At 58.1% G+C, this 21,169-nt stretch overlaps 4 protein-coding genes across 4 annotated transcripts; 3 read left to right on the forward strand and 1 right to left on the reverse strand.

Annotated features, from left to right (window-relative positions):
- Positions 1-654: 654 nt before the first annotated feature.
- Positions 655-5,418, forward strand: BESB_039150 (uncharacterized protein; the record flags this gene model as incomplete). Its single annotated transcript, XM_029362501.1, has 2 exons — positions 655-4,125; positions 4,492-5,418. The coding sequence occupies 2 exons, from the start codon at positions 655-657 to the stop codon at positions 5,416-5,418; spliced, it is 4,398 nt and encodes a 1,465-aa protein (XP_029221466.1).
- A 3,443-nt stretch (positions 5,419-8,861) lies between these two features.
- Positions 8,862-15,952, forward strand: BESB_039160 (TAP42 family protein; the record flags this gene model as incomplete). Its single annotated transcript, XM_029362502.1, has 13 exons — positions 8,862-9,307; positions 9,667-9,754; positions 10,347-10,507; positions 10,763-10,817; positions 11,333-11,457; positions 11,773-11,815; positions 12,245-12,290; positions 13,008-13,102; positions 13,611-13,668; positions 14,165-14,219; positions 14,755-14,821; positions 15,336-15,383; positions 15,905-15,952. 13 exons carry the CDS (start codon positions 8,862-8,864, stop codon positions 15,950-15,952), a joined length of 1,335 nt encoding a protein of 444 aa, XP_029221467.1.
- Positions 15,953-17,396: 1,444 nt separating this feature from the next.
- On the reverse strand, positions 17,397-17,807 carry BESB_039170 (histone H3.3; the record flags this gene model as incomplete). Its single annotated transcript, XM_029362503.1, has 1 exon — positions 17,397-17,807. The coding sequence occupies one exon, from the start codon at positions 17,805-17,807 to the stop codon at positions 17,397-17,399; it is 411 nt and encodes a 136-aa protein (XP_029221468.1).
- A 1,904-nt stretch (positions 17,808-19,711) lies between these two features.
- On the forward strand, positions 19,712-20,605 carry BESB_039180 (uncharacterized protein; the record flags this gene model as incomplete). Its single annotated transcript, XM_029362504.1, has 1 exon — positions 19,712-20,605. The coding sequence occupies one exon, from the start codon at positions 19,712-19,714 to the stop codon at positions 20,603-20,605; it is 894 nt and encodes a 297-aa protein (XP_029221469.1).
- Positions 20,606-21,169: the final 564 nt, after the last annotated feature.

Genomic DNA, 21,169 nt, shown 5'->3' on the forward strand with positions numbered 1-21,169 from the left:
CCTTTTTACTTTTGCTTATCCATTCTAGGTTTGGCGCTTGCTTTCCTGTTCTGTTGTCGACTTCGTCGTCTTTCGTCTTGTCTGCTCCATCGGCGGAGTGCTGGCGGGCTCGGTATGCTCCCCTCTCGCTAGGCGCCTGCCTTTCAGGTTGTACGTGTTCTTGAAAGGTAAACTCCCCCTCCGCGCAAATCAATTCCACAGTCTTTCTCCTCTTTCTCTCACCTTATCGATTCCGTCCCAGCCTTCGCAGCGCTTCGGCTACTCGGTGGCTCAACCCTCGTTCGCTTGGATTTACGTCTATTTCGCCTGTGCGGTCTTCTGCATGGAGCAGTCGTGTCAGTGGCGCCTCAGCCTGGAGACAAGACAAGGAGCAGCGCTTGTCTTGTTGAGTTTAGCTAACCCAGCAAATCTCGCTCTCTCTGTGTGCACCCAGGCTCATTCGGCCGCGTCAGCCTCATCCGGCTGTAGCTGGTAGCTCGAAGGACCGGTGCTGGCAATAGGCGCGCTCGATTCTTTGCTGGTCGGCACTTCTGGTGTTGTCGAAGCTCCTGCGATTTAGTTCCACCGGGAGGCCTTGGGAGTTGCGAGGGGCGTGCATGTATGGTCGCCGGCTCCTGCGTTACAGCTGCAACGGCCAGACATTGACTCCCACCGATGTTCGTAGAGTCGAACACCTCGTTGCGCGTTCTGGTTGTTCCTGTCCGTCTGCAGGGTCACACAGGATTCTGTACCTTCTTCCTTCGCAACACCGCGCGGGATCTTGGCTCTCGATTCGAGGAAATGCTGCGGGCTGAACTCTCCGGCGCGCAGCCCGGGCGGCGCGGCCGCTGGCGCGCCAGATACACCAGGGCTTGCCTCCTGGCGCTTTCCGCGACAGCGATCGTCTCTGCTGTCTGCTCCGGCCGTGCGGAGACCTCTGCCTCGCCGCAGTCATCTGAAGCGCGCTTAGATGCTGCGCCAGCCACGCACTGGTCGCCGCCTTTCCTGTCGGCGGCTTCCCCCGCGTCCCTGTTGTCCTCTCTGTTGGCAGCTGCTTCCGAGCATGGCGAGCGTCAGCAAGCCGCGCAGCACGGCCCCGCGGCGGCTCCGTCAGATGACGCGGACGCTGCTCAGCGCCCGAAGGGGGGAGAGTCCGAAAAGCCAGACGAGGGGCAAGAAGAGCCGGAGCTTCCAGTTCACCACCCTCTTTTTCGGCTGCCGTCTCATGTGGTCGGAGGCGCTTCTTCCTTTTTCCTCTTCTGGAAGAAGACTTCGTCGCCGGAGCCGCTGCCACAAGCTCCCCCTTCGCACGTAATGGACGCCCCCGCGGCACTCGCGCTGCCTTCGGCGAGCAGCTGGTTCAACTGGCGCTCCGCCCCAAGCCAGACTGGCGAACGGGGGGCCGCGGCTGAGGTGGAGGAACAACGGACTTCTCAGGTCGGCAAGCAGAGCGCCTGGTGGCTGCCCGCTCGCGAAAACGTCTCGAAGCTCTCGGGGCAAGATCAACAGGCTCTGGGGCTCTCCGCGGCTGCGGCCTCGGCGCGTTTCTGGTTTGGAGCCCCTCCATCTCTCGAGAACGTTGAGGAAGCCGCGCACGCTGCAGCCGAAGGCGTCCGCGACGCTAGCAGACGCGCCGGAGAAGCCGTGCACGAGCTCGTGGAGGCAGGCGAGGAGCCTGTGAAGGACGCTGCGAAGGCCGTTGCACACTCGGAAGTCGCCAAGGGGCTCTGGTCCTACGTCGCGGCCGCGGAAGGTGCCGCCAATCCGCTCGCGGCAGTCCGCGCGGCCGCCTGGTGGTTCTCCGAGCGCGAGAGTGAAGCCGAGGCTCTGGTCATGTCGCTGGCAGACCAAGGCTCGCAGAACGTGCGCGAGGCCACAGCCGTGGTGTCACTTGCAGCGCAGTCCTGGTGGCATGAGAGCGGCGGGCAGCAGGCCACTCAGTTCGCTCAAAAGGCGCTCGAGGGCGCTGCCGCTTGGTTCCGGCAGCAGAAACGCCACCTGGAGGAGCTGGATGCCTCGACGGCGGCGGCGTGGCTCCGCAGCCTGCAGAATCCCCAGCCTGTTCCGGCTTCGCCAGTGGCCGCAGAAGGCCGTCTAGTCTCTGCGAACCCGACTAACGCCGAGACGCAAGAGGGCGCCGCGCCGTCCAAGAGCTCCTGGCTGCAGCAGTGGCTCTGGGGAGGCAAAGCTGAGGCGACGCCAGCGCCGAAGGGCGTGCGCAAGTTAGACCTCGTGCAGGCATTCCTGGCGCCCGCGGAGCTGGCCTCTTGGTGGAACGAGCGCGAGAAGAACGCTCCAGTCGCCGCCTCGTGGTTCTGGAGCAAAGAAGCTGCCGCGAAGACAGACAGCGCAAAGGTCAACGGCGTGCCTCCTGAGGCCGCGGCCGCCGCCGCCGCAGCGGCTGCGTCGTGGTTCTGGCGGAGTGAGCCCGAGGGCAAGCAGGTGCCGCCTCCAGACGCGGCCCTGACTTGGTTCTGGCGAAAGCAACAAGAGGCCGTTCAGGATGCAGCCCAGATGCAGGCGGAGACCAAGGACGCGAAACACCCAGGCCGCTTGGGTGCGAGTCTGAGTTGGGCGTCCCTGTGGAAGGGCGAGGTTAACAACAGCGCGGAGGAGGCCGCACACCAAGAGGCGGAACACAGCGCGGCTGCCTCCTCCCTCTTGTCTTGGTGGCCTGCGACGAAGCCGACTGCGGACGAGAAGGCGAAGGGGCTGGGCTCGCCCCCGGCCTCCGAGTCGGCCTGGCTGTGGTCCAACGTCAAAGAGCGGCAGGCGGACGCCGCTCGCCAGGAAAACGGCTTCGTCTCTTGGCTGAACTCATGGTTTTCGCGAGAGGGAAACCCGGAGAAACACAGTGACAAGTCAGCGAAAGATGAGACTGCGACGAGCGCCGCCGCGTCTCGTGGCTGGTTCGCCGTGGGGTCGTCCTCGGGGCAAGCTTCACAGGAGACATCTGGGCAGGCCACGCCGAAGGATGTCTCGGAAAATTCCGCCCTGTCGCGCTTCTGGCTCGGCGCATCTCCGTCTGGTGACGCTACAGAAACAGAGCCAGCCGCGCAGGAGTCCGCAGAGGCTTCCTCTGCCTCCTCTTCTGCGCTCCACAAGAAGCCAGACCTGGTGTCTCTCGCAGGCCCTCGCGCGCCCGGCCACGACGAGGAGAGCACCTCTTCGTCGTCTGAATCGGATTCGTCCTCGGGATCCGCGTCGTCCGAGCGCGCATCTGTGTTTGACCTGCCGCCCGCCCCTGGCGATGAACCGCATGACAGCGCGTCGCTCGAGGAGCCCGCCACACAGCACGCCTCCCAGTGGTCTGTCTTCTCTGGGACGGCCCCTCTGCATGGCCCTCCCTTCCTCGGAGGCGGTCAGTCGCAGAGGATCCCCTCAGGCGTCCCGCGCGTCCAGAAAGCTGGGTCCTTGTGGTCCGCGGGCTTTTCGTGGCTGGCAGGCCCGGGCGGGGTCGCCCCCGAGTCGGCCGAGCGCGCCTCGGCGCCGCCTGCCTCCCCTGCCTCCTCTGTCGCGTCGGCTGCCGCGGTCGCGTCGCAGCTCGTGGCTCAGCACGCGAACGCCGCAGCCGCGGGATGGATGTTTGCGGAGACTCCCGCAGGGAGCGAGAAGGCCGCGCGGTCGGCGCCGACTGCGCACGAGGCGCGAGTTGGAGGCGCTCACTGGTGGGACTGGCGCAGCGCTGGAGCCGCGGGGACGGAGACCATGACGCGCGCGCCCATTTACACGCGCGACGTGCAGCTAGACTGCGACCCTATTCCGCCCTTTCGCGCATGCGTTCAAAAGTGCCAGCGAGACAACCGCAGCGCCAAGAAAGCGGCTGCGTCGACTTCCGCGGCGGATCCTGAGGCGCTGGGCTCGTACGAGTACGGAAACCTGCGCAGCTGCTACTTTTCTTGCAAGCAGAAGTGGATCGACACCGACCTGCCCGGATGCCTGCGGGAAGACGGCGTCAAAGTCGAGGGCGTCCCCCCTGTCGAGGCCTTTAGAATCACCACGACGACCTCCACAACCACCACCCCGCCCCCCCCCTCTCCGGAGCAAAAGAAATCGCCGTCGTCGGGCGAGGCCCCCGCCAGCCGACCCTTCTGGGCGCGGGCGGACGAGAAGGCGCCAGAGCCCGAGAAGCAGACAGAAGTAAAGGTGCGCGAGCCATGCCGAAAGAGGCGGCAATCGAGAGCTGGGCGGTCGCGGTGCCTGGGAACGCCAGCCAGGAGTTGTGGGCAGGGCGGCATATGTGGCTGCTTCGTCGAGAGTCTAACTTGCGTGTAAAGTGGCGGGAGCGCGGGGTCTGCTGACCCTGCTCTCGAGACTTTGTCCTTGCTCCAAGGGACGCATCCCTACCAGTTTGTGTAGGAGGAAGCTGCGTGGCTGGTCACTCGCGGCACCACAGGCGAGCGTCTTGTAGCTTTGAGTTCGCTTGTCCTTTGCGCGTGTGGGAGGGTCTCACACGTGTCTTTCGCATTCTCTGCTCAACGCGAACGCGTCTGTGTGTCGCTTTTTCTCCAGGGCTTTTTCTCCATCTTTCAGCGCCCAGAGACAACCACGACGTCGACGACTACCGTTCTCCCGAAAGGGGGCTTCTCCGTTTCGCGTCTGTTTGGCTTCCTTCCCCAGGCAGAGCCTTCCGGAACCCGCACGGAGGCCGCTGAGGCCTCAGGCAGCTTCCCGTTCTCGCTGCGAGGCGGCAGTCAGTCTCTGTCTTCCGCGGGCAAAACTGAGGCGGTCTCCACACCCGAGCCTGCAGCGGGCAGCAGTCTGTGGGCGCGGCTCTTTGGCCGCAAAGTGACCGCAGAGCCTTCCGAGCTCGCCTCGGTGGCAGGCGAGGCTGCGCTCACGCAGCCGCCGCAGGCGGGGTCGCCGGCCCAGGAGGCGAAGCCGTTGTCGGTGCTGAAGAAGCTCGGGCTGCTTCAGAGCAGCGCGGCTGCCGCCGAGGAGGCCTCTGCGTCGTCGGGGTGGTGGTCCTGGCGGTCGAAGGCGGAATCCGAGCCGGCGAGCGACGGCAGCTCCGCAAACACCGCAGGCGCGAGCTCGGCCGCCGACGCGAGCGCCCTCGCGGCAGCAGCGGTGTTCGACGGCGCGGAGCTCTCCAAAGTGAAGGCGGGCGCGGAGAAAGTGAAGTCTTCGGCACGCGAAATCGTCGACGACGCAGACCAAGCCGTTGAGAGCGCCTTTTTCAGCTGGTGGCCTGTGCTGCTGATCGCGGTCGGCGTTGGGCTCCTCATTCTCTGTGTGCTTGGCAGGCGGCTCGGTCAGTGGGAGGGCATGGCTGGCAGCGGCGACATCGAGAGGGGCGAGTACGCGAGTGCGCCGTTCTTTCAGTCGACGGCGGTCAGCAAGCACGACGACCTCGCCCCGAGCACTGGCTCTTCTCCGGCCGTCGCGAGCCGCTGCTCCGACGACAACCGCCAGCCGCTGATTGCGCAAGTCGAGTAGAAGGCTGGTCAGGAGGCTGCGAGGGGCCTTGGCGCTGCGCGCCGGCCTCCAGCTGCGAAGCGAAAGCCTGAACGCGATTGCTCAGTCGCGCACGGGCGCCCGCGGCTCTGTCCTGCGAGACCGTGCCGAGGTGTGGTGAAGACGCGCGTTCGCTGTGCGCGGGAGGTCGCGGCCGAAGAAGGACAAGGCCGAATGAAAGAGACGGTCGCACTGCATGCGAGGTCCGAGTGGAGAGAGCCTCGTGGAACACGAGTGCGCACGCGCATGCACGAAGTGAATGAATGCACATCGCCACGCATATTCACGTAGACCTCGTGTCTGATATCACGCATACAGCAGCGGAGATCGGTGCATGTATTCATCTGTCGAAATTGCTTCAGTGTGAAACAGTGGCGCAAGCTCGAGAACGTCGAGGGCCTCTCGTGCAAGTTAGAGCTTTTTCTGGGCCTCGTGTTCTGTCAAGCGCTACGGATTAACTCGTGTTTTTTTTTTCCGATTTTTGAGTCACATGTCTTTTTGTATTCGCGACGGGGCACGCCACTGCGCTCACGTCAGCGCTTGCCTTCGTTTCCTTTTCTGCCGGGGGGACTAGCGCCTCTCCACCTAAGCTCTCGTAGTTGGATCCCGCTAGCAACTCAAGGTGCTGCGCCTAGTCAGCTGGCATTATCTCGCTCCATTCCTACTCGTACCACGCCGGATGCCCTGGCAGAGTGTTTTGTCTTCTATGTCTGGATCTCATCAATTCTTTTGGGGGCTGAAGAGAAATGTCTGTAAGCCCCGCCCGAGGAAGCAGAAGCACGTCTTTCCATTGTGGCCTCTGCCTGGGCTTCTGTTCGTGCGCGGCTGTTCCCTTCGGTGTGGCTGCAGAAAAATGCGGAAGCTTTTCCTGCTGACGCATGTGTCCGTCCTCTCACGCTCACGCATGTGCGCGCTATGCTTGTGTAACAGACTTCACTGGTATTTATATCTGTTTTTGAACGTGTCTATTTCGTCGAGTAAGCCCATCCCTGCTCACAGGCGACGGCAGCCCAGTGACTGACCCTTCGTCTCGAGCCACTGCGATATTTTCACTTTCAGCGGAGTGGCACAGCTCTCTCTCCGCAAACATTGCTGCCTGCCTCGCCGCTTCAAGACGCCCAGGCACGTGGTTGGGCACTGTACGTTCTCCAGTCTGGCTAGCTGACATGCGGCTGCACGACTCTGACAGCAAAGCAGTGAACTCTGCGTTGGCGCCAAGTCACACTCCAGAGGGTGGAGCCAGGATGCTTTGATCTGGTTTTCATGGGGGAAGAGGCGGCGTGCGGCTGGTCGCGTCACAGACTCTATGCCGTCAGGCTTTTTCGTCTGCAGGGGACGTGGTCCTGCGCGCGTGCGTATTGAAAAACTTGTCATCGCAAGCACATAACGTACGTCTAGCTTTACGCCTAGCCGTTCCAGTAGTATTGCGGGTTCATGCACCGTCAGAAAGGAGACTCACAGAGTGGTTGTGAAGCTAGATGTTCTCATGTAATGAAGGTTGTGTATCTGCGCAAGAAGAGGGTCTGCCGGTGGCGGCGCATGCGGGTTGCTTAAAAGCCTTGCCGCTGTGCTGCGGCTTCACTCTCCAGCGTGGGCAGAACGGCCTTTACAAGATGGCAGTAGGCCTCAACGTTCGCAAGTTCGCCTAGTCACTCCAGCGGTACAGCTGTACGTGTGTGAACGTAGTGTTCAAGAAGAAAACGTGACACGATCGGCCGGCACACTGCGGACGGGTGGCGGTTTCGGTTCACCGAGTGGGCACTCATGGCTACTTGCAGCCAGGGGTGTATTCGTGTTTGAGAATCTCTCAGCTCATCACATACAGTAGCCCAGGTAAAAAAGAGTGACGTGGCTTGACTTTGCTAGTCTCGCACGCGCCATGGCCCGAGAGCACGGAGTACGAAGGATAGACTTTTGCTGGAAAGATCAAGCGGGTGGTCATCCTGTGCGACGGTGTCGAAGCAGCTGCCCCCGTTCAACAACTCAGTTGAATCTTGTGTGAGCAACACTCCCAGTGGGGAAGAAATGGCCTTAAAACTGCGCTGGAGAGTCTAGAATTCACGACGTGTCGCCACCTCGTACGACGTCACATTGCCGCGAACAACTTCGCGCCAGCCAAGCATATGCATGCGGGCTCTGCTCATCGCGGACTCTCGATGTTGTGCACTCGCATGATACGCTGGAGAGTTACACTCACAAGGACGAATTTCTGTCGGTTCCTCAAAACGGGAGCTTGCTATTTTTCTTGGCGCGTTTGTCTGCATTAGTCTTGCGCAAAACCGCGGTTTTCGTAGCTGGTATCTGTTGAGCTGCTCAGGCGCACACGCTGGCGTACGTTTCCTTTGCGTTCCTTGTTCTGCTTTACACAATAGTCGTCCATCTCTTGTTTCGTGCTTTCCGTGCTAGAACCACATAGGAGTCAAGTCGGAGCTGGTCTAAGCGTCTCTTCCCCATCTTGCAGCGTTTTCCACTGGCTTTGCCAGTGTGCCTTTGCTGGACGCCGGGGATTCTCAACCAGGCTCATGAGGGTATCTGCAGCAAAGCGGCGTTTTTACTCTTTCTCGTATTTTTCGACGAAAAGAGGGATTACACAGAGGCCGAGCCTTCTTGCAGACGGGTCCTCAGCCGCCAATCGGAGGGCACGCAGCCTCAAGGTTTCGCGGGTGTTTTGACCGCTCTTCTCGAGGATCTTGACTGTTGAAACCCCCGTGATTCATCGTTTTTCAATTTGTTCACGTGGCTCGTTAGTACAGGACGCCCTCTGTAGCGCGTTCGGACCCTCGGCTGGGGCGGCGTTTGAAAAGCGTCTCCTCGCGCATGTATCCTCGGTATCCTCGCCGCAATCGTTCTCGAATTCCAGGGATTCTCTCGGGGGGGATCCCCCGTATCTCACGTGCTCCCTTTTATCATCGTCAGCTGAGGTTCAGCCAGCAGTCACACCTATCTGTTTTGAATCAGGCTACGTCACGAAGGCAGCTGAACATCACTCACCCTCTCTTGCGGGGAAGATTTGGCCCCCGTGTGGACTCCGGAGGCCGCTCCTCGCAGCTGAACAATCTCCGACCGTTTGTCTCTGTTTGTTTCCTGCAAGGGCGTGCAACAGGATAATCTCGTGCGTCTGCATTCTTCTTAATTCTACTGTGTGTAGCCCGTTTCGTTCCTTTACGCCTCTCGCGGGGTTTCGCCTTTCACCTGCGATTTTATCTGCGGAGCTCCTGGCGCCTTGCCAGTCGACAGACGCGCTCACGCCTTCCTCTGCTTCCTTTCCCTGGGTTCAACATCCTCTCTGAGCGTTCTCCTGCAGATTCCCGCGCGAGTCGGCAGTGCGATCCTCTGTCGGCGACTTGGATTGTCGTCTTTTCCGCAGTGCGTCGCGCCTGTGTGCCCACTCGAGCTCGTGTGTGTTTGCTCTTTTTTTCTGAATTATGGCGGGCGCTGTAGCCAGCGAGCTGGCTGGCTCTGCGCTGTCGGAGGGCGCGGCGCTGGAGCGGCTGTTCGACTTTGCGCTGACCAAATACCGGAAGACGATTGACAGCTTCACAGACGCCTACGAAGAAGAGGATGCAGAGGAGGATGCTTCCTCCTCTGCCGAGCCGACTCTGAGTGGCATCATGCGCCTCCCGGTCGCGCTTCTCACCCAACTGCTCGGCGCAGACGGGCTGAGAGAACTGCAGGAAAACGCAGAGAAGGCGCGAGGGAGCGGGGGGTCGAAGACAAGCCCCGCGCAGGGCGGAAGCGCAGCGATGAATGCGCGCCGAGATGCAGTCGCGAAACTCACGCTCTGCTTCAAGGCGTGCGCCGGCGCAGTCGAGAAGCTCGCTCTTTTCTCTGCCGGCGAGGACTGGGACGAAGTTGCCACGAAACATCTCAGGTAAATGCCCCCCCCTGCGTCGCCGAGCTTACCCGACTTGTCCTGCAGCACCCTGTGGGTGCACAGAGTCGCATACAAATCGAATTCGGCGTGGGTTGACGTATGGAGGTTAGGGGATACACGTACTCTCTGAGGCCGTACAGAGATGTGCATTTGTACGCATGCGTTTGATGCAAGCAGGCCGATGGACAGCATGGTTCAGATACGTGCTCGCTTCTGCATACGTGGATGGATTCCGGTATCTGCGAACTACTCACCTATATGGACTCCCGGTGTCAATGTCATAATAGATGCGCTCTATGGTTAGTATAGACTCTACGTGAGGTTTTATTTCGATCCTCTGGTTTCCTTTCGTTCAGGTATCTTCTTCTTCCGTACTTCCTGGGCCGTCTTTCGATGGAGTGCTCAGATCTCCAGCAGCGCCTGAACAGCTTGAGAGAGACGCAGGTTAGGAGGAAGAGGGGGCGGAGTTTGCCGCGTTTCGCGTCAAATAAGCTCCGCTTCAGGGTGCTGACGCCAACGTGAGAATCGCTTGCGCTTCTCATGACTTCCCTAAGAGCGCTCACGCGCAGTATCTGCCCGTTTCAACACACACACGTATAGTCGGCGCAAGCGAGGCTTCGCGCTGAGTTTGCTGGCGCCCATTCCCATTGACAAGTTTCGCGTATGCAGTGCTGACCCCAGATGTGCGTGGCGGCGCAGGCTCTGTCCGTGTGTCAGCCAGTGCGCCATCAGCAATGCTTCAGCTGACATATCTATATATAAATATTTGTATTCTATATATAAATGTATACATATATGTGTGAGTATTCAGTGCGAAACCCCTGTCGAATTCACGCATGCCGATATCCACGTGCGCATTGGTACACACGGTAGCGAGAGGGGTGTCGGCGTGGAGAGTACCAAGCACATGTACATGTAATAATATGTATCTATATAGCTGTATGCTTCTACGACTTCGCGCTTCCACTGCAGGAAGTGGCAACGCCTCAGTTCAGCGTGCCAGCGTTTTCCCGAGGCCTTCTGCACGTTTTATCAGGTTTTCTTTCGGGAGTTCATGGCGGACGTGGAGCGCCTGGGCATCTGCAGGCGCGACGACGTGCGCGCATTCGACGCGCTAGTGGACGAACTGCAGCAGAGCGCTGCGGGGGGCCAAGCCGGTCCTCCTCGCGCGTCTGCGGGAAATCCGGCGGCGCGAAGGTAACGTCGACGCGACAGAAACCGCCTGCGGCGTGCTGGAGCTAGCAGAGATGCATCCAGCTTACGCGAAGACATGTGAAGAGGCGACGTGGAACTCGGAGTAGAAAACGAGATGCGTGCGAGAAAGCTAGAAAGGTAGACAAGTAGACAGATGTGGACGTAGATGGAGGCGTAGACAGATAGATGGAGACGTAGCGGAGGAGCGGGGGCCCTTCAGTCGCTGGGGAGTGGGCTCTCTCTGGTTCGTGTTTGTAGGGACGAGCTGGTGGCTCGCGCGAAGTTTGAGAAGGAAGTCGACGCAAAAGTCGCTGTAAGGCCCGTCTCGCAACGCATCCAGCAGACGGGCGCAGACGCGCCCTCGCATGCGTTGGAGGTTCGGTGTCACGCAAGTCAGTTCGTGCTGCTGCGTCGAGGTCTCCCGGCGCGACAGAGCGCTCTGTCTCCTAGACGTCGCAGTCAGTCGGCATGACACGGTTGTGTGTGCTCTGTAGAGATCTCTGTAGGCCTCCGCACCCGCATGCGTGCAGCGCCTCGCCCTGACTGTGGAGTGCTGCCTCCGGGTGTCTCCCACAGCTCGCGACGCGGCATTCGGGCGCAGGTATCCCGGCGCATTCGAGCGGCGGGTTCGCTGAGTTCGGTCCGCGCTCGCAGTCTGCCCGCGCGTGCAGGCTTATGAATTTCGTTGCAGTCCCCAGTCTGCGAGGGCCTCTGGCGAATAATGGTCTCAAGGGAGCGCTCAGATCCGGCGCCTGGGGAGGTCTCTGTGTGGGGCATACGGGTCTCGCTCAGCTGCGTTTGCTGCGCTTGCGGAGACCTGCTGTATAGGCGCTGCTGCGGAAACGACGGGAGGCCGCTCGGCGAAACGCTGGACAAGAAGACCAAGAGGAGGGCGGTCTGCTCGGCGTCGACGACGAGGACGAGCGAGACTTCTGGGCCTCGATGCTCTCCAGGTGCGAAGAGGTGGGGGGGACGAAGCTTTAAAGGCCTAGCGCAGAGCGAAGGACAGCTGCCGCTGAAATCGAAACGCCACACAATGACGCACTGTCTTCCCTAGGCGCTAACGGCAATCCGTGCGCTCAACTCGCTCTCCTCTTCGCCTGCAGCGACGTGGAAGGTGGCGCGTGAGACGCTGGGGGTTTCCGCGCGGCCGTAGCTGATTCGAGAGCTCGGGAGGGGCACTCGAAGTCCTCGATTCCTTTCGAGCTGAAAGTAGTAAAAGCAACCTTGCTCTCCGATGCTGCGTGCCCTCACTGTCTTCTCTGCAGAGCCGCAGCGGATACGGTCACTCAGATGGGCCTCGTCATCCGGGTACGTGGAAGCAAAACAATCAAAAACGCATCTCAGGGGGGCGAAGAAGCAGACGTCTTCAACTCTGCAGTTGCGTTGCTCGGGTGCACCAGCCACGCAGGGACAGAGACCTACCTACGCATGCTTGCACATGCGTTAGAAGGAAATACCTCTGGTGGGCACGCCTTCGTGCAAACTGTATTCATCTGTGACTGGTGGATGCTGCGTAGAAATACGCGACACGAGCGAGGAGGGGTTCTTGTGCCGCACCTGCATGTATAGACGTGGTCCACGCATCAGGAGAGGCGGGACGCGTGAGGCAGCGCCGTGACCCCACCAGCGTCTCGCGCTTGGCTCAGGAAGCGCGGCGTGCCTCCACGCAGAGTGTCAGTCTTCAAGAGAGATGGGAGCTGTCCATTTCAGTTTCCTTCGTGCTTGCTCCGTCCTCAGGAGTTGCCGCTGCTCACCATGCGACTGCAAGACGACGAGAGACGCGGTACGTGTGCGAGGCGTTCGTTTCGGGGTGGGGCGTGTCTCACGGCGTTTCTTCCAAGAAGGATTGACTGCCTGCCAAGCTGCAGGTACACGAGCCTACATGTCCCGAAGTCTCTATAGTTCATGGTATATGCGGTGTATGAGAGACGCAGCCCACAGCCGCGTAGTCGCGTGCTTGAGGCTCGTGTGTCTGATTCTTGACAAATCCCAGGAGGCAAGTCGAAGGGCTGATTGGCGATCTCGCTCTGCACGCAGCACCGTCTTTAAAATAGAAACGTGTTTCACTGCACGAGGAATATTTGTCACATGCGTAGACATATGTCGCCCAGGTCTACTTGCGCCCGAGGTCCTCCCCAACATGCGAATATTTCTATATATATCTGTCTACATATGCTTGTCTATTTATATGTATTTATTCCTGCGTGGACGCGTACACACATGCGTATGTGGACGACCGTAGCTCATGTGGGAGTTTATGCAGTCTTGCTTACTGAGTCGGGGTCCGGAGGAGTCCGTGTCTTCTTTAGTGTCTGTGTATATGATATAATAAAAATATATTGTATTAGTAAATCACTTGATTGCTGTTTAGTAAGGCAACTTTTAGGTGAGTTTGTGCCTTCGTCCCTCGCAGAGTCCCGTCTGCTGAAGGTTTCCAAGTCAGCTTCACACAGCCGCTATACATAGCCTGGAGTCTGCTTTCTGTCTGAGCTGTCTGCAGGGGGGTCAGAGGCCAACGACAGCCGGCTGTTCCAGGGGCGCCCAGGAGCTGCCGGCTCGGGTGAAGCCGTTCGCAAGCCTTGGGTCTACACAATTGTAAGCGTGAGAAGTGACGCAGTGCTGATGCTGTTTCCGAGTCTGGAGCCGTGGCGGGAAGACGCTAGGGGGCTGTAGCGTCTGAAGGCTCTGTCGCCGGTCCACCGCTGGGATGACTGCATGCACCCTGCGACTGCGGGTTCACGTGCTGCGCATCGAGAACCCTCCGCGGCTCTGTCCGTGTGCGCTGACGCGCTCCCCCGGCAACGTGTTGATGCGGTGAGGAGGCTGTCTTCTGGGAAGCTCTCGCGCGCCAGGCGGGGAGTTTCATGTGGGCTGCCTTCCCATGCCCGCTGTCTAAGGGACTGAATTCTTTGGTCCACAGTTCATAGGACATGCACACAAGCTCGTCGCGTTCACATGTGTGTTTGGGCGGCGTCGACGTAAACGACACTGGCAGCCACTTGCCAAGAGCGGGCAGCGATTGGACTGGGCACTTCGCACCCGGCGTGCAGTCCGCTTGCTGCGATTCAAACAACTTCAACTTGTGTGCGGCGTGCGTGTGCAGAAAGACAGGTCCGACCTGCGGCGGCTCTACAGAGAAAAGGTCTTTACGCCTGGCCATAGTGAGTCGCGCCTTTCAGCGCCCCTGTCGGGAAGACGCGTCCAGCGGAGAAATACGATCGCCCCCGGCAGGCGCATACACATGCGCACACGCCAGCGGGCGCTTACGCAGGTTGCAGACACACACACTCGCACTGACGTGAGAGGTAGCTGCCAGCTCACAGATCAGCGCGCTTTTCAACTCGGCATGCTGGCTACATTTGCAGTGCGACTTTCGTTAGCTTCCTCGACTGTACACCTGCAGGGGTATCAGGGCGAACTCGTGATGTCGCTTCTCGTCGCGGCGCGCGCGTGGGTTTTTCACCGCAGTGTGTGTCATCGCCTTCCTTTTCCGTGCAAGCGGCAGGCGATGACTTGCGCCCAGGCGCCACCTCGCGTTGCGCACTTTCTAAATACTCATAGGTACAGGTCACAGGTTGGCGGGCCTGCAAGCAGTACCTTTGACTGGGTGCTGAGGGCTTGCATTGTCGCGTGATGCTGGCTGGTGTGCGCGTGCAGATCTGCCCACGATGAGTCTCGCAGAGTGCGCCGCCATCGAAATGGAGATGGAAGTGTAGGTCGTTGGAAGCAGTTGCCTGCAGTCGAGCGTGTACCACGGAACCAAAGATTCAAGTCTCCACGGGCATGAGTGCATACGCATCAGTTTGGACGGCTAGGGAGCGACACCGTGCGCCTACGCACGGTGTCACCCGACTCCACCTGCTTGGCAAGGCGGTCAGCTGCGTTTCAGACTGGCGCTTGAGATTCATCTGCATGCCTTCGGTGTACGAATACACGCGGGTGCCAGCACACCGTAGTTCCAGGCCGATGTCACGTGGGGGTGTTGATGGGTGTTCCGAACCCCAGTTGAGCCAAACGTGTAGTTGTTTGTCGAGCAGCGAAGCAACAGCGGAGCCGTTGAGCGTGTTTCCGCACCTTTCACGGTGCGCCGGCGATGGGCGTGTGTTCGCTGTCACGCGCTGTGCCTTTCCATGTTGTGGTCGCCCTGGCCGAGTTCAGTGCCGTCGCTGTGGGGAAAGCGAAACGCCAGTTACTGCCTTCTTTAGTTTTCCCTTCTCTTTTTGCGGTCGCGGTTCGCGTCTTCGCAGCAATCAGATCGGCGCGACAAAGCCGAAAATCGTTGAAGAGTATACAACCACGCAAGCACGAGCGGAGGTAAGGGCAACTTCAGAAAGTCCTGCGCGAGAAGGATACGAGAAGGCGGCTTCTCCGAATCAATCTGAACTCCGTCCTCAAGTTCGGGAAAAGTTCGATTGAGGGAGCGCCAGCCAAGGGTCACGGCAGGCATTCGAAAAAGTCACACGCATCATACTTGACTGCGCACTTATGTCACGATTATGTCATGGCCGGCTTTTTGGAAGCAACTGGCTTTGGCGCGCCGCTCACTTTTCGTGAAGACTTGGAAACCGCAATCGCTGCGGAGATGCTCGGATGAACAGGAAAGCCTGCGCATGTTGCCGATCCTCTGTCGGCGTTGCCACGTTTCAGTGTGCTAACGCGTGTGGAGAGGGCGTGCCTGTGGACTGAATTACACGCAAGGCTGGGGAAGCGAATACTTCTGCCTGCACCGCTTGTGGTGCCCGAGGGCAGCTTTGCAGATTTCGACGGCAGCTGGTCCTCCCACTGTAGCGGTGGAAACGTTTTTCTCTTGTTTGTGTGTGCACCACAGCGCGAAGAGAAGGAGGAACTGGAAGAGCGGGCCTGGGATGACTGGAAGGTGAGTGCGGCATCCGTCGAGTGTGCATACCTCATCCGCAAGGCGCTTCTTCCCTGAGAATGCTGTGGCATGCGTCGCCTCTTTCCGAAGAGTGCTGGCGTGGAAAAGTATGCATAGTACTGGAGACATGCTTCCAGAGTTTCTGGAAAAACCTGTAGTTGTCATGCAAGATCAAGTGCTCCGGACGGGTTCCTCGCCGGCCTTGGTCTCAGCCGCCAGCCGCGACCGCACAGCGACGGCTTCTCAGTTGGGCGGCGGCGTCTTCTCTTGCTAGGTGTGATGATCCTGAACACCAATGAAACAAGGCTTCAGTCCTCAGCCTCACAGGTTGCACCTGCGTATGCATCCCCGTATTTCCAAGTCGCATCCAAAAGCGTGCGCGTCTGTATGTCAGTACGTGAATCTACATCAGAGTATGCATCGGAGAACAACGTTTTTCCTCTCCGCTGTGAATTTAGATGCGCAAGCGTCCAACGGCAATGCGAACAAAGTCTCAGGATGTGCGGTGGTGCGTCATTCAGGATGAGAATCCACGAGGCTCTGGTAACAAGATGGTTAACAAAGGCTAGAGATTCTCCGCGTCAGATACGACAGCAACCGCTTCACTGAGGCAACGGCGTGCGAACGGGGCGGTTTCAGGACTCCTGGGAAGTGTGCTCGGGTCCGGGCTGATCTAGCTGCCGCGACCACAGTCTGCAACTGGCTCAGAAAGTATACATATGTATGTGCGTCCGATGGTGTGAAGCAATATTAAGGATTAGGTGCCATTCTCCGCTGAGCCGACTGCGGCATAGGAAGTGTTCCCCGCCTCGGTTGTTGCACAAGGTCTTTGGTCCGGGCTGACAAGTTCCCAACAAAGACCATTTTTGCTTCATGTGCTGTTTCTGGAAAGTTTTGAGGTGCAACTCGGTTGGAGCCAAACGTGTTCCCTTTGCCAGTCACAGCTACTAGTTACACATCAACTTGCGGCTGGATCTCTGGAAGAAATGTAACGTGGGCGGCCACGCCAGTCCGTCGGAAAGGCCCTGATAATGCGGAAGCCATCACTCACGCGACGCCCGCGAGGTGTTTTATAATAGATGCAAGAAACTTGTGCCATGGACAAGAGTTGTTTAGGTCAACCGCGATTGATGCCAATAGTGAAAGTTGACATAGACACTTGGAAATATCGGCGATCTACATGTGCTTCCAACCACGCAAGCCTCAGGGCAAGGCAAAGCTCGACAGGCAACAGTTAAGAAGAAATCCAATGCACGTGGAAGGCGGCGCGTGCCTCAAGTGACAGCTCGTCAGGTCTCTCGAGCGGTGACCGGGCAACCGTATTCTCTGGCGAAGTCCTGACAAGACTCTCTCGCGAGCGATCGCCTCCCGCAGCAGTTTGTTTTATTCTCGAGAGTACGCTGAGACCTCTTACGTTTGGTTCAGGGTCCAAACCGTCCCCTACCCTCTCAAAGCTGGTTCCTTGAAAAAAGCACATACGTGTATTACACACGCCTGCACCGACGCGAGTAACAGCTACACATACAGTCCCACATTGAATGCGTACACATAACGAGCGCTAGCACTGGCGTGTTTCGCAATTTAAGGAGCCGCACAGAGGGGAAGACATCCCACACTGCACCTCTCCCTCTCCTTAACGCGGACACACTTGCTGGGTGGTATCGAATGAAAGGCCGGGAATGCCAGGAACCGCAGAAATGAAGCAGTAGAAACTCTGCACTGTCAATCGCAAGTCTGCTGTTTGTGTAGGTTAGGCCATGGCGAAAGGGCAAAGATGACACGCACTGTGAGACACGTCGTTGCCCGCCTTCCCTTTGAGGGAACCGACTGTCAAACCCTCACTTCGGCCTGGAGCACCCCCGTTTCGGTGTATACGTAAGTACGGCCGTGTTGGTTTTTCCCGCGCCTGCCGAAGCAACGCCACTGCGCCGCCACCACTGTCTTCTGAACTGTGCCTCCCCGTCTCGAGTAATCTTCGACGGCAGGGCAGTCATGTCGTCGTCAGTCTCTCGCCTAAGATCGCTCGCCGCGAATGCGCCTGGCCAATTGGATATCTTTGGGCATGATGGTGACTCTCTTCGCGTGGATCGCGCACAAGTTGGTATCCTCGAACAAACCAACCAAGTACGCCTCGGCAGCTTCCTGCAGGGCGAGAATTGCCTGAGACTGGAAACGAAGGTCCGTCTTGAAGTCCTGGGCAATTTCTCTCACGAGGCGCTGGAAAGGCAGCTTGCGGATGAGGAGATCCGTGCTCTTCTGAAACTTGCGGATTTCACGCAGAGCGACAGTTCCGGGCCTGTATCTGTGAGGCTTCTTGATTCCTCCGGACATCGGCGCACTCTTTCGAGCCGCCTTCGACGCCAGCTGCTTACGAGGAGCCTTTCCTCCCGTGGATTTGCGTGCAGTCTGCTTAGTACGCGCCATTTTCGTTTACAGTTGAAACCGCAAGAGCTATACGCTTGGACAGCTGGAGGCAGCAAACTGTGAGCAATGGAAAGTCGAATAGAAACCCAGCAGATGGCACGTCAAAAAACCGTGCACCAGCAAACTTTTTTCGGCATAGAAAAATCGGGAAACTCGCCACGAAAAATCAAGAGGTACGAGATAGCCTGCGATGACAGAATAAAGTGGAGGGGGAAGGCACGGGCAGTCCAGCTACCGAAGAATTCAGATCACCGAACCGTCTACCGAACACCAGCCGTGAAAAGACGGCGCAGTCATCAAGAGACCTTCGGGGGTTCACAGTTCTCTGTAGTAGCTCTCGCCAGTCGCACAGTCTGACAAGGAAAATGTGAAGCAGACGCATGGGTTCCTGCCATTCGAAAGCCTGGTGGCAAACTACGGGGAGGCTTCCCAGCGAAAACAGGGAGAGGAACGTAGGGTTGCAGCACGGAAACATCAACCCCGAGCCCGCGTCTCGTGCCGTGTCCTCCAGGATCCAGTGTTTCGGAGTGCCCAAATGGGGGAACGCCACGAGGAAATGGCGCCATGAGCCCTCCTATGTACGTATCCGAATATAAGCTGAAAGAATGGGATCCATTCATTGGCAGCACTCGTGCCGTCACGTACACGACAACGGCAGCATGACAATCGTTGTCTGCTAAGGGATGCACGATCGAAGCTTGTAAGAACATTTTGGATATAGTCGCAGCTACGAAAAAGACGTAGGTGGATAGTTTCTGGAGGTAGGGCGTCCCCGTATGGCGAAGCCTTGGCGGGCAGAGACAGCGGCACAGCTCGAGTTGTTTTGTAGTTCTATGGTGCTGGTTTGTCGCTCCCTTCCCTTGGAGAGTGCAAGGTTACTAACTTCTAAGTATCTTTGCAAATGTCAGAGGCACTGCTGATGGGAGCATCAACCATATCGTACACAGGAGTGCAGCGTGCTCGCGTGGTCCTCTAAGTTGGGCACAAACACCGTGTCTGCACGGCTGCGGCAGACTACAATGCCAGTCGTTCCCAGGGTGAACGGGCCAAGAAAGCCAACGTTGAGCGATAATTAGGGCTGAAAGCTTTGCGTGTGGCAAGTTCACTTTATCATTACTGAAACAAACCCGGCGGAACTACTTCTGGAGGGCATCCGTTGGACTCGTCGGTTTTAACGATATTTCTCCAGACCTTGCTGCTAGGACCCAGTCACCGTGTTAATGCCGTAGTACTGCCCTGCAAACAAGTCATGATATTGTCCAGCTCACCCCGATTCAATCATACTTTTGCGTTTCCGCGTGGGCACTAGTAACCTGCAGTTCATGTCTCTGCCGCCGTACTGGTGGTTGGTTCATTGGGGGCCAGGGACTCACACGCGGGGGGCTCGCTGGTAGCTAGTCATGGAAACGCTGTGGTAGACTGCTGGTGCCAGTTCGTCTTCCACCACATTCTTTCTTCAGTAGAGTGGCCTTTTTCATGCACTTGCACAGTGCTGCTGCTGCCTTGCGAGAGACTTTTGAAGGCGGAGAGAGGGTTGGCAGGCAGCCAACTTTGTCTTGCGCAAGACACGCTGCAGAAGCAGCGGCGTACGCTACTTGTCGGGTAGTTACGAAACCCCCTCTTTCACACTGTAAGTCTTTGCTCTGCTGCTGGAACTTCCTCTCCCGATACAACCCGTAAGGGCTTCTACTGTATACGTTGTCGCCATGTGCTGTCTGCTGGCGGGCCGTAAGCCGTGGGACTACTGCTTGTCCCTCGGCAGTGCCGCGGTTTTGTACGGTGGACTGGCCCTTGGTTGTGCCATCTGGCAGGCGTTTGCAGCCTCAGAGCATATACATTTTTCGGGGCACATTCTCGCACCCATCATCCATGCTCAGGCGAAGACAAGGCTTGCTCTTGGGGCAATGTCGTTGTCTTTTGCTGGCGCTTCTGTGCTCAACCTCACGGTGGTCTTTTTGATTGCACTTGCTCTAGGGGCGCGATCACCAAAGCTGTGTCGTGTTTCAGCGGCAGTTGTCGTCGCACAAGGACTCTACAGTGCCTTTTTTCTTGTTGGCATGTGGAGCATTTTTGATGGGCCCACCAGGCAAGATGCGCAACGACACAATGCCGGCATGAACCCCGACCTGTGGTTCGCGGCGCTGTTTGCCTGGCCAGCAGCAGTGATTCTCGCGTCTCTGGCTAACACCCAGAGCGCTGGCAGTACGGGTTTCGAAGGGCCACAGAGGATCACCGTCCCTGCACCAGAAAAGTCCCGAGAGGGCACATGCTCCGCCGGCTGGAGTCGTGTTGGTACTTGGACCGTTGGGGTGTCTCTCGGACAGGGGGTCCTTCTGTGGAGCGGCGTATGTTTTGTAATGGCTGCAGTAAACCTCAGGAGCTTCTGGGATTTACATATGATCAGGTTTTACAGCTCTCGGCAGCTCAGTTGGGTTTTTATGCTCGAGGGACTCGTGCTTTGTTTTCTCGCGGCTGCGGCATTTGTAGGCACTGTGCTATCGTCTACATTCGCGCTTCTTATATCTCTGTTTTGTTCTATAACGGTGGGTCCTCTTGCGCTGGTAGTTGTTGTGTGGTGGAATGTTCTGCTTTCGCGAGGGAAAATCGGGGTTGAAGACTTTATTACCAACCAGTTCAGCGTCATGGAGCAATACGTCTGTATCATCTGCTTCTGGTTTGCATGTCGCGCGCTGTGCGGGCTGATCGCTGCGAAAGCCAAGGGACGCTCGGGTTTCGAATCTCCAGCAGATGAGCTCCCAGAAATTGCTCCCCTAATTTCGGCCGAGGGTACAGCATGACGGCGCATCCTACGTGCTCCTGTCGAATATCTTTTTTTGGTTGCATTTTTTCTGTGAGTACCCTAAGGGATGAATGCTCTGCACGGTGAAACAAATCAAAGCGGAGTCAATTCACACGCTCACGGCTTGACGTAGGCGAGCTGCTTGTCACCACGTTTGCTTTTCAATGAGGTAACGAGGCCTCTGATGAGTTCACGCAAGAGCCAAACACTGGGGTGTGTCCGGGGCTGCTACCTCTAAAATGCAGCAGCCATGTTGGTAATATTTGCTTGCCTGGGGGGGGGCATGTGGCACCCTGTCGCGTGTTAGAACTTCTTCTGATTCAATGAAACACAAGCAAAATCATGAAACCAAACAAGGAGTCAGTACCTCTGCCCCAACGAAATACCTAGCCGCAAGCGTGATACCGGTTACTGCCATTTTGCATGCAACCTCTATCGGCACCGTCAGACTTTTTTCGTGGCGAACCTCTCTCACGTGGCCCCGGTAGGCATGTATTGCCGCTTAGTCCAGTAATAACGGGACTATATATATATAGTTACAACTTCCCTTCCCTTGGGAATG

Source organism: Besnoitia besnoiti, chromosome II (genome assembly GCF_002563875.1).
Source record: "Besnoitia besnoiti strain Bb-Ger1 chromosome II, whole genome shotgun sequence".
In the NCBI taxonomy this organism is placed as follows: domain Eukaryota; phylum Apicomplexa; class Conoidasida; order Eucoccidiorida; family Sarcocystidae; genus Besnoitia; species Besnoitia besnoiti.